Source organism: Micropterus dolomieu, linkage group LG07 (genome assembly GCF_021292245.1).
Source record: "Micropterus dolomieu isolate WLL.071019.BEF.003 ecotype Adirondacks linkage group LG07, ASM2129224v1, whole genome shotgun sequence".
Classification (NCBI taxonomy): Eukaryota; Metazoa; Chordata; class Actinopteri; order Centrarchiformes; family Centrarchidae; genus Micropterus; species Micropterus dolomieu.
In genome coordinates, this window is record NC_060156.1 from 4548402 (window position 1) to 4559723 (window position 11322).

Genomic DNA, 11322 nt, shown 5'->3' on the forward strand with positions numbered 1-11322 from the left:
GCAGAATCAGATACAAGTCACCATCTCACGTAGCTAATGTCTTAAAGGAGGGAGAGCCATGGGAACCCTTGGGAGCAACATGCATGGGATCTTTTTTCAGTGCAGCTGTTTACATTTAAACATTGAAAGTGTGTTTGTCAGTTCTTTCCCTCTGCCTTTCTCTGTCCATCTAACCTCCTACACAATCCTCTCCTCTGTCCTCCCGTTCTCCTCGCCTGGATGCCCAGGGTGCTCACAGCTAACACCGTTTGTCACATTCAAGGCCAGGTTAGGCACACTGGGACCCGCTCTGCAAGGAGAGAGGGATGTGTTTGGGTGTATATAAGGGGGGCAGGGGTCTGAAAATAAATGCTGTGCAAGGACACGAACGTATCCATGTGGATTTGTGTGTGCCTGCGACACAGTCATCTAGGAGCTGAATTTCACACCCTGTGCCTTTGCTATTGTCAGGCAGAGAGGAACCGTTGATGGACAGCAGGGAGAGGACAGGTTGAGGAACCTCCCCCAGACGAAAAAGGTTGTGACAGCTGACAGAGGGAGGGAGATAGTGTTCATACGCTCAAATGCAAGCGATCGGAAGGGGAGAGGACGGGGGAGGACAGGTGTACAGTCTGAGACAGAGCAGGAGAACCGCGAGGGCTACACCATCTCACGAAAAAGCAACATGAACTGTGATAGAGCTCTTTCTGTGGTAAGATCCTGAAGTCTGAATTATCCTTTTCTCTGTATCGCTGGCACGGGTTTCAACGTAACGCATGTGGTTGGGAAAATCACATTTTCATCACCATAATGTCCTGTTGGATTACAAATTCCAAACATGAGAGCAGTGGAATAACCAGCTGCAACAGCAAAACATTTCAGTATCAATATACACTTGAACGTACACCGACTATGAATCTACACTAACGAAGTATATCTCTGTGGTGATTAAGAGAGCCAACTCAAATCCCTGCATGCATCTCTAGGGCCGCAAAGTGTCTCTCCCAGCCAGTTAAACACACCTCGGCGGTTTGTGCATTCTCGCTACAATCGTTTTTTTCCTCCCCTTGTCAGTCTGTTACAGTCATTAGCAGCATGCTAATCAAGGCAAATTACAATGAGACAGGCAGACACAACTAATTTCTTATCGTGACGTGAGTGCCACTGTGTTTGTGGTGCCTGAAAATGTTGTGCCACTAAATAAGGCACTGCTCATAATCAACAGACTTTTTGATGTCGTTAGGTAACTGAATGTGACCATGTTTTCAATTTTCTTTCCGTTGTTACTGTTGACAAATGTTAAACCTGTCTGTCTGAACTTTTTCAGAGGCTAGATTATTCCAACTGGTAATGATGAGTTTGAGATTCCTTAAAGTCAACCACTGCATGAATATATGTATAAGTGAATAATGAAAGGCGTAAATGAAGGAAAGAAAAGGTAAGAAAAGAAGAGAGGGGGTTTTTGGAAGAAAGAGAGGGAGGGGAGAAAGGTTGAGAAGGTAATGTGCAAAAGGGAGGAAGGATGTGAGGTTATCTAAGAAGAGAAAATGCGAGACTCTTGTTGTGGGAAAGTATCTTCCAGGGCGATGGATTGTAAGCGTCAGGCGGTGCAGATCCCCCTCTCTGCCCCCCCATTCAAGTTACAAAAGCCCATTTTGGAGATTTTTGCTGGCAAGGCAGAAAACGCCTCTGTTCCCCATATTCCATATTTCATTTACGGCCCATTGGAAAGCATCGTCTACAGAGTGTCATGGCTTGGCACATTTATGAGATATGCATTGAAGAACTTATCACTTGGAAGATATGCTTAAGTTCAGCATTTTGGAAATCGCTGTGCACTGTATAGTCATTTGCTTCTAAATTATGACCATCTACATGGTTATGCCATCAATAAATAGTCTATAATAGTATAGTAAGTATATACAACTAATCACAGAGTCACGGGTTACAATGTATATGAAATTACTACGAAAGACTAAAACATTAATTAAAAAGCAATGTTACAAAATATTATAGCAAGGCTTACAAAAAGCAATGACAGGAGAAGATAAAACAGCATTTACAGGGATTATTCAAGACCAATGCTAACATTACACTGAAGTGAGACGTAAAGTTCAAACAGCCATCAATTGGCCGTTTTCACAGCAGACATTTTGACCTTTCATAGTAGGAAAAACACACAGGTGTTTCATGATGGCTCTGTTCTGTTTGAGTTTCCAAGTCAGCCATGACAGTGAGACAGTGAGACAGGACCTAAACCAATACAAGGACTCTGAAACTGAAGCAGCTAAATAGATTTATGTTATCATTAAAGGACACCTATTAAACTGCTTTTCCAGTCCTATATTGTAGTTCTGTGACTCCTGTATGGCAGCATTGCATGAATCAAAGTTCAAAAAAATGATTGTGTGTCTCATACTGGCTCTTCATGTAGGCCTACATTTCAGCCTCTGTCTGAAACAAGCTGTTGATGCTCCCGTCTCTTTAAGGCCCCCCCTCTCAAAGCCCACTGTCTTCTGATTGGCCGGGACCTGAAGCATGTTACCAGGCTGCTGTTGTCGCTTGGCGGTACAGACAGACTGAGCGTTCGGAGCAAATTACCATATATGGAACAGCGGCTCCGTCTGGCTCTGTGCGTCGTCAAACGGAGCCATTGGTAGAAAAAGCAGTTCAAAACAGAGCGTTCAGAACAGGAGGAAATCTGGGGTTTTGGCTCGCATGGATTTCTTTTAAATACTTATTTGAAGCTTTGGCAATGTTTAACATGAACATTCAACATTGTAGATAAGTCATAAAATATGGAAACGCATAATAGGTCTGCTTTAACTATATAATATTTACGCCTGTGATTTTCCTACTATGACGTGTGAAAATGTCTTCCGTGAAAAAGGCTTGTCGTTGGTGGAGGTTTGAAGGTCCTTGAGGGAAATATTAGACTTTACAATATTTTTTGACAGCTTCTTTGCTGATTCAGATTTTACATCCAAAATGTACATGACACAAATCAGTTTATAGAATATAATTAAAGACTAAACTGCCCAACAGCATATAAAGTAGTTACTAGTAGCTTCACCTCCACTAGCTACAACATGATGAAGCTGCTTAGACACTAATCCATCAGCCATTCTGCATAATGAGCACTTATTGAGTACATTCTGCTTTTTAATACTAACATACTTTTTCTTAAGTAAAATTTTTGAATGCAGGACAGGTCTTTCACTATTGTGTGGTACTACATGTAAGGCACCATCCTCTGATTTGAACCTAAACTTTATAGACAGTAAAAAAAACTGGCCACCCTGAAAGTAACACCTGTCGAGCTGCTCTGGTGCGGTTCGCTTATGAAAGCAAACAAACCAACCACCAGATTTTATGATAGCAGACGTGATCTGAGCATTATTTCAAAAGCTAAACCACTAATTAATCCATCTGCTGACTGCGAAATGTGTTCAGTGATCTTATAACTGATCTGTATAAGCCAAGTATAGGCTCTGTTTATGAAAATCATCTGGCAACATATACTTGTCAGTGCAGTTATTTTCCCTGATTTATAGGTTAAGTCTGTTAAAAAAGGACGGTAAATAGTTCTCCGCTAACCTGTCAGTTCATTAAGTCCATAAAACATTTGTGACAGCTATACCACAGTCTACTATAGGCTAATAAGCCCTGAATTATTACGTTATTATTCATAATAGGCTACGTGGTCAACCTGCGGTCTAAAATTACTAATCATAATACATTATTACTTTGTGAGCTCTTTGCGATACAGATCAGAAGCATTACAGTGCTGTATAAACTTCTGTCAGTAACCGGAGTTTGATTTTCCCACATGGGTTCTGATGTTACAGGATGACGGGATCGCCAAAGCTGTCCAATCAACAAGTTACCTGTAAGTCCGTGTAACGTCATGGTTACTTCTCTTGGTTCGTTTGTAAAACTGCAGTGCGATCCGGGCCAGAAGTAAAATGCAAGAGAATCATTTTTTTCACTTGGTTCGGACCAAATGAACCGAACTACAGGCGTGAAAGCGGCCAACCTGGTTCAACAAAGCCAACATTCGAGGGGTACATGCGCAAAACACCCGGTGTACAACATGAAACCAAGGTATAGATTGACTACTGAGGTAGGTAATCAATGCATAAGGATATAAAAGCAAATATAACACGCTTGATACTTATTTTGGCTAATTAGACTAGAAGTTAAAACTACACCTACATTCATAGGAACTAGTATTTTAGATCCACATACATTCATATGAAATGCTTTCAGAGCTGAGATGTGTATTAGTGGTTGTTGGCTGCTCAAACAGCTGACACTGGTCAAGCCCCGTATCGACATGTTGAAGTGTCCTTGTGGAACACACACTTAATGGACTACCCAGTCCGGTGGTGCTGTGCTGACTCGGACCTCACTGACAAGGAAACAGAGAGGAGAGATTTTTTTTGTAACATTATTTTACTGATGATTGTCTTAAGTATGTGACTTCATCCTCATAGCAAGCATTAGCTTCAAACCCACTGGGCACTGAAGCTAAAGTAGTAAGCAACTTATCAGGAGGCTTCCAGCGCGGGGCATTAAAGCAGACTGAGAGAGCCACATTGGTCCAAAGTCCCGCTTAGTCATCACTTCTCTCAGTATAGTGAAAAAGTCCCACTTTCATTCCCATGGTGATAAGGGAGAGTGAAAGGGCTGGAAACAGACCTGTGTAATGCTGATGGACGTAGTCAGTCTCTGAGTGAGCACGGCTCGAGTGCGAATCGGGGGCTCAAAATGCAGCATCAGCAGTGCTGGATTTACTTGGATGAATGGACTCTGTGGGTGGTGGGGGTATGGAGGGTGGTGGGTGTCAAAGCAACTGGCTGAGACATGGCTAATACAGCCAGTGAGCTGTGGCCACCTAAGTAATTACTACCTTTGCTGTTAGGCTAATCCCCAGAGCCGAGCAGCAAACTCAGGAGAGAAAAGCTTAGAGCCTCTGTGGGGCTCCCGTCACCCGACTTCAATTACACCGAGACGCGGACCTGTCTCACTCAGAGAGAGAGGGGGCAAAGAAGAGATCGTCTCATTTATGAGAGTCCCTACTAAATACATAAATAATTTTAACTTTATTAGAGAGGGGCTAAGCAGGACACACAAATGTAAGAAAATGTGTGTTGAATCAAAGCATTGAATGTAGAGGTATTGTATGGCTGGCATTTAAAAAAGGTAGGCACATCATCAAAGAACAAGCCAGCTTTGTAACCTAGTCTCTGTTAATTAATAAATATTATTAATATTGATTGATTGTTTTTTTAATACACATGCTGACACAAGAGTCAGGTTCTTCATGCTTTTTGATGGTTTGCCCGGGAGCCAACTGGTTAAGACGCACATACATTCAATAATTGTGCTGTCCACAGTTGGTTTCTTTGTTACATATCTTTCCCATCTCTCTTTCCCCATGTTTCCTGTCCATCTCCACTGTCTCCTGTCAATAAAAGCCATAATGCAGAAAAACTGATCTTAAAAAAACCCCATAACAAATGTTTTGATGTAAGATTTGTTTACATCAGAAATCTTTGTATAGCATTGGAGTAAAACAGGTCGATATTTGTATTTATGGTCACATAAGAAAGACTTCCTTGCTTAATTTTAATTTATAGGTGTTTTTTTTGCATTTAAATATATGAATATACATGCAACTTATATGGTCAGTCATTTAAAGATTGGCTTGAAAGTTCAGAAGACTAAATATATTTGCTAACCTAGTTTAATAATCTGAGAACGTATTTTTCTTTGGCACATTTTTACAACAGAAATATAAGAAATTTACATGATAAAATAGAAATACAAAAGTACGACGTCCTCCTACTAATGTGTGATAAAATCTTAACGTAATTTTAACAAGATGCATTTTTTGAGAAAGTACAAGAAGAAATGCATTTTTTGTAAAGCAAAATAAATAAATGTAAATCAAATGAAACTTCTCTACATGTACACCATGTAGAGAAGTGTAAAATAAACCACTGAGGCGTCTGAAGTTCATTGATAACGTGCTGTGTAGGGTTACTAAACAACTAAAACCTTAAAGAATGAAAAGCAGTGTTTGTCTGCAGAAACAACAGATCAATTAACAACTTCAAACTTGACAGATAAGTGAAACAAACGGTTTGTTACTGCAAATGCACAGCTCTCCTCTCTTGCCAGTTACAAAACATTACAAAGTCTGCAACAAGCCAGCTCAGCAACACTGAGTGTGATCTGCTGCTGTGAGGGTTACCTTTGCGCTCGGAGCGTTTCTTGCGCCTCCTCTTGAACCTGCGTCGGATCAGGCAGTAATAGGAGCCCAGATTCTGGCAGCCGTTGGTAAGAAGGGCCATGGCGTGGTCAGCACTTCCACTGTTCTAAAATGAACTAAACGGCTCTCTAGACTAACACTAGCACTAGACTAACCTGGACCATATACAACTTCAGCTGCTGGGATCTCACTGTGAGCACATGGTGTACATGTCCTTCACCTGTGACAGCCAGTGCTGTCAAGCTAATGATATTCAGAATGCCCAACTCCACACACCTGCAGCGTTTCTGTTTCTACTTTCCCTTGGATCCGAACTCTCTTTCCCTCCCTCCCTTTCCTCCTCCTCTCACTGTTTCTCTCCTCTGTTGACTCCATCTCTGCCCTATCAGTAGTCAGAGAGGAGAGGCGTAGGGGTATAGCGTGGAAAAAGGAGGAGGGGACTGGCGGAGAAGAGACACTCGTGTTTTCATGCGGTTGTGAATTAACACGGGGAGCAGAGTCAAACTCTACCTCTACCTGTCAAATCCCCTCTCAAAGTAACTGACGTCTCCAACAAGCAAAAACATCTCACTAGTGAAAACACACGACTTCAATGTGCTCACACTCACACATTCACATATATCACATAACAGTCAAACCTACATAGAAATCAAGTTTTAATCCTTACAATCCTGGAATCAGTTTTCCTCCTTGCTCCGTTTACTCCTCGTGCTGGTATTCCCTCTCCACCTAACAAACTCACCACAAGCCTAAGGATGAAAGACAGTAAAACTCTGCCATCCTCTAGTGGTAGTCCTTTGTAATTACAACAGTGCTCTCCCGAGCGCCACTTTTTAAGGCACAGGTTTAACATGATGTTGACTGTGGCTGATTGATCTTTATTAAGAGTTCTGTGTTTTGTTGATAAATGCTGTACAAACCTTTTCAAGAAATTGTGTTACAGACGAAGAGAAAGAAAGAAAAAGAGAAAAATAAAAGTGACAAGAGAAATGGAAAAAGTAGAGAAAACCACTCACCTTTGGCTCTGCTGTGATGTCTGTGATCGGGAAAACCTGATGGAGAGAAAGACAAGATGTTCCCAGTAAGTAAACAGCAGAGAGACAGGCTGACGGCAGGGTGTGTGTCAAACTACTGACAGTAAAAGTGTGTTAAGGACGCGCTGCAACCAAGTTAGTGGTTGATACAGAGGGCAAGTAAAGGTACACAGCTCATGCTCCATTAGTAGCTGATGTTCAGCCAGGTTTCCACAGCTGGTCTTTCCCAGCCACGCACTTGGCTGAATTATTCCAAAAACTGGTGTTTCTGGCCGTCACAGCCATTGTTTGAAGTCCTGGAATACAGGTTGAGTGTGACGGGATCTGTTCATTGAGCTGGAAAACATTTTTTTTGTTTTTTTTTTTTCAAATGAATTCACTGCACTGCAACCTGAGCGCTTCAGTGCGTCCCTGTAAGCACTGCATTTGGCAAATTGAAATTTGATGTGGTGGTTTATCTCAACCAGTCTGACTCTCCAAAGAATAAATAAATATATTACAAAAATATGTTCCTTGGAAATAAAAAGGCTGACAAAGTTCTGGACATCAACATGTAAATGAGAAAGCTGTCCCTGAATTTACTGTAAAAACCACCTTGTATGTCTCGCAGATAACTGACCTGAACAACTACAGTGTTTAAGGCTACAGGCCAGGCCACTTAGAATTCTAGACTAGTTAAATATTTACATTAAGGTTAGATTAACGGCACTGCAGTCTACATGGATGTACACACAACATGGAGCAATAATGGTGATGATGTGTCTACAAGTGGTAACTATGAGTCTGCTGTATATCCTGCACATTCCAGTCCCGGGGAGCAGTCGTATAGTATATGGACAGCGACATGTATTCTTAGTTTTGGCTGTACTTCAGCATGAAACCATGACTGAACAATATGAGTTAGGTTGATATTAGAGAGGCGTCTGCATCCATATTGGATGAGCAGTGAAGGACTCGTGGCTCTTTTTGTACACAATACCCCAATTTGAGGAAGATGAGCCGTAGCAGGACAATGATTTTTAACATACGAACAAGGCAACCAAAGAGCTTTTATTGCACCAGGGAGTGTTGTTGTTGTACATGTCAGGCCAAATCAGACTTGCTGAAGAACTCAACACTGAAAGTTTTGTACTAAAAGGCTCAGCTTTTGCGTTCATCAACAGGCCGTCAGTTGTCTCTACACAGCTGACCTGTGTGTGTGTGTGTGGGGGGGGGACGACAACAATACTTTCCTTTACCAGGGTAGCAAAGACAAACTTCTTTACATGCCTTATAAATATCGTAATTCAGATTCTGATAAATGAACCCTCCATAATGCAAGAGGTGGCATGGGAAAAATTACTTGAAGCCCACAAAATGCTACACTAAAGGTAACTGTAAATCTACAGGCACCTTCAATCCTTCAAGCTCAATAGCCTTTCTGGTAGATATGATCGTGATAGTTAAATGTGATAAAAGAATAAGACACAATGAGGGAAAGACGAAATACAGCCTTTAAAGTTGGAGGAGAGTAGTGAAGCAAATAGGAGGGGAGGATAGAGAGAAAAACCCTTGAGTGAGAATGTCAGAAAAGGAATGAGGCAAGGCAAGACCAGAGAAGTGGAGATGACATTGGATGAAGTGAGGACAGGTAAGATGAGGTGAGGAGTTATATATAAAAGGACAAATGTTCCCATATAAACCCAAAGTTAGATCTCTTAACCGAAGGGGTCGTTTTAGGTCAATGAGGCTGTCTTCACTGTTGCCCAACTCCTCCACAGCTCCCCCTTCCTGCTGCTTGACATAAACTGTTCTTAAAAAGCAAATTAAGGTGGTGAACTTAAATATACTCCAGACGCAAATTCATTCATGCTTCTCGAACAAGCCAACAGCAACTATGGCCGGCCAAGTCTCACCACAACTGCCTTGTCTGGGCGAATGTTTTTTTAATTTTATTTTGCTTTGTTTTCTGAAAGGGAGACTAGGCAGTCCACTTCTCTTCATATTTGAATTTATAGAGACTGTGCAAAAGCTGCAGACATGGGAGAACAGACCGCACAGAGGCACATGTTGTTTTACACACTACTCTCTCTCTCTCTCTGTCTCTCTCTCTCTCTCTCTCTCTCTCTCTCTCTTGGCATTTTCAACACATACTGAATGGACAAGAGGAAAGAGGCTGCGGTTATCCAGCCTGAATTTAAAGGCGTTCCAGACTCCAAATAACAACTCAACTCCTGGTGGCCTTTGCAGTGGTTTGACGGAGAAACACAATCACTGACAAAAACAACTTCACAGTCAAGCCATCCAGGCTACTGTGGTGAGCCCATCTGTTGGTTCATACGGTAGATGTACTCACAGTCAACTAAAAAGCACAAAGCTCTAAAAATAGACTCAGTGGGAACAGTTCTTTAGTTTTTTTCAGGCCTTTCTAAAGCCGTCTATCTGAATTTATAAGCCAGTTCCAGGCATGCTATGAACTATGATTAAATCATGGTTCACTAGTAGTGACTTTGGAGATTTCCTAACTTAAAACAATCATGATAATTATCGCAATTTAATTTTCCTCAATATTAACATAACAAATGTTCAATAAATGTTCAATAATTGTTTGATTTAATACATTTTTCTATTAACATATTTATATTGATTTGACATATTTTTACTCATGCATATTTGTTGAAAAAAGATTTAGCATAATTGTTTTGAATGATCAGTCTCACAAGTTCATTGTCATGTTCATAAAGAAAAGTTAAAAAACACAATTAACCATCTGGTTTCTTCAACTTTCACTCAGGAGCAAAAGAAATAATGACTTGATAATATAAATGGTGATAATTATTGATATCGAATGATATGAAATTTCTTTATCATGGTGAGATTTTTGACCAGATCACCCAGCCCTAGTTAAACTACAGAAAAAAAAACAACAACAACTATTGAGAAATAACAAATAATAATAACAATAACAAAGTAGTACAGCCAAACACCAGCAAGGGGAGACACTTCAAACGGGGTCAGATATCAAATCTGCAGCCTCATTAAACTGAAATGTTGACAGTCTTTCTTCTGCAATGAGTGTCAACAACACCAAAATATGCTCATTAGTATTTATAAGCATTCCTCATTTAAATTGGGTACTACAAACCAAAAGCTATCCATCTAACAAGCTATCTTGAAGCAAGCAAAAACAAACTAACGAACATCTGGAGAAGAATAGACAAAAAAACAAAACAAACCTCAGTGTTCCCTCAGATGCAGAAGAAATTTTAAAATATTTTAAAATATTTGTTTTCCCCCTCTTAAAGACAGAAATGTACCGGTGTGTTTCAGCTGCACGTCAGAGCAGTTACCACAAGCCTGTGTGGAGAACCAAACAAGAACCTAACATGTAAGATAAAAGCGAGTCCTGCGGTGCCTGAATACCTGAATATGAAGGCAGATGAAAAATGTCCAGGCAAGAGTGGAGTTTCATTGCCTTGTGAGGAAGTCACGTTCCTAAAGCAGCACTCACTGAACCTCATCTTGTGCACAGGGTTTGGCAGGAGGGAGCGAGAGAGGGGAGAGATTGTGTTTGAGAGATTAGCAGAGACAGAAGGGGAGAGCCTTTGAGAGCTTTTGGGAGCTGAGAGTAAGTTTAGTACGTGTGTGTGGCGATCATATTAGGGTCTATTAGCTACTGCCCTCCTCTCAGGTCTTTGAAGACTGGAGCACGGGGCAGACAGTGGATAGAGAGAGCTTAGTTAACGTGACATAAGTGGCCGGAAAAAGACTGCAGAGGAGTAAAAAGCCATTTCACACCGGGCCTGACCAAAACTGAAATTCAGAGGTTGATTATGAAAGAGAGGCACAAAGTCAGTCAACTGCATGTGATAAGAGGAGTGCGTGACTGTAAACATTGACTCCGGGTCTTCAGCCAAAAATTAGGCCAGTGGTTCGGTAACTGATGCACACACACACACACACACTCACACAGACAAGCACAGACAAGCACAGACACACTGGTTAGCCAGTGTCCTGAAAGGCATTAAATGCTACCCCCCCCCCCCCCCTCCT

General features: G+C 41.3%; 1 protein-coding gene across 12 annotated transcripts in view; it reads right to left on the reverse strand.

The window, feature by feature from the left end:
- Positions 1-11322, reverse strand: part of adarb1b (adenosine deaminase RNA specific B1b) — a 123036-nt gene that overhangs the window by 35024 nt on the left and 76690 nt on the right. For 8 of the 12 annotated variants that reach the window (XM_046054079.1, XM_046054077.1, XM_046054078.1 and 5 more), the window contains one exon: positions 7273-7308. The exons of 1 other annotated variant lie outside the window; for it this stretch is intronic. Coding sequence is in view for 4 of the 11 variants with exons in the window: in XM_046054075.1 (XP_045910031.1) it covers positions 7273-7308 (36 nt within the window). In the remaining 7 variants the exon portion in view is untranslated. Of the gene's footprint in view, positions 1-6238; positions 6531-6923; positions 7006-7272; positions 7309-10692; positions 10745-11322 lie in introns of those variants that run through there. 3 more of the 12 variants (XM_046054083.1, XM_046054076.1, XM_046054073.1) reach the window with 3 other exon arrangements.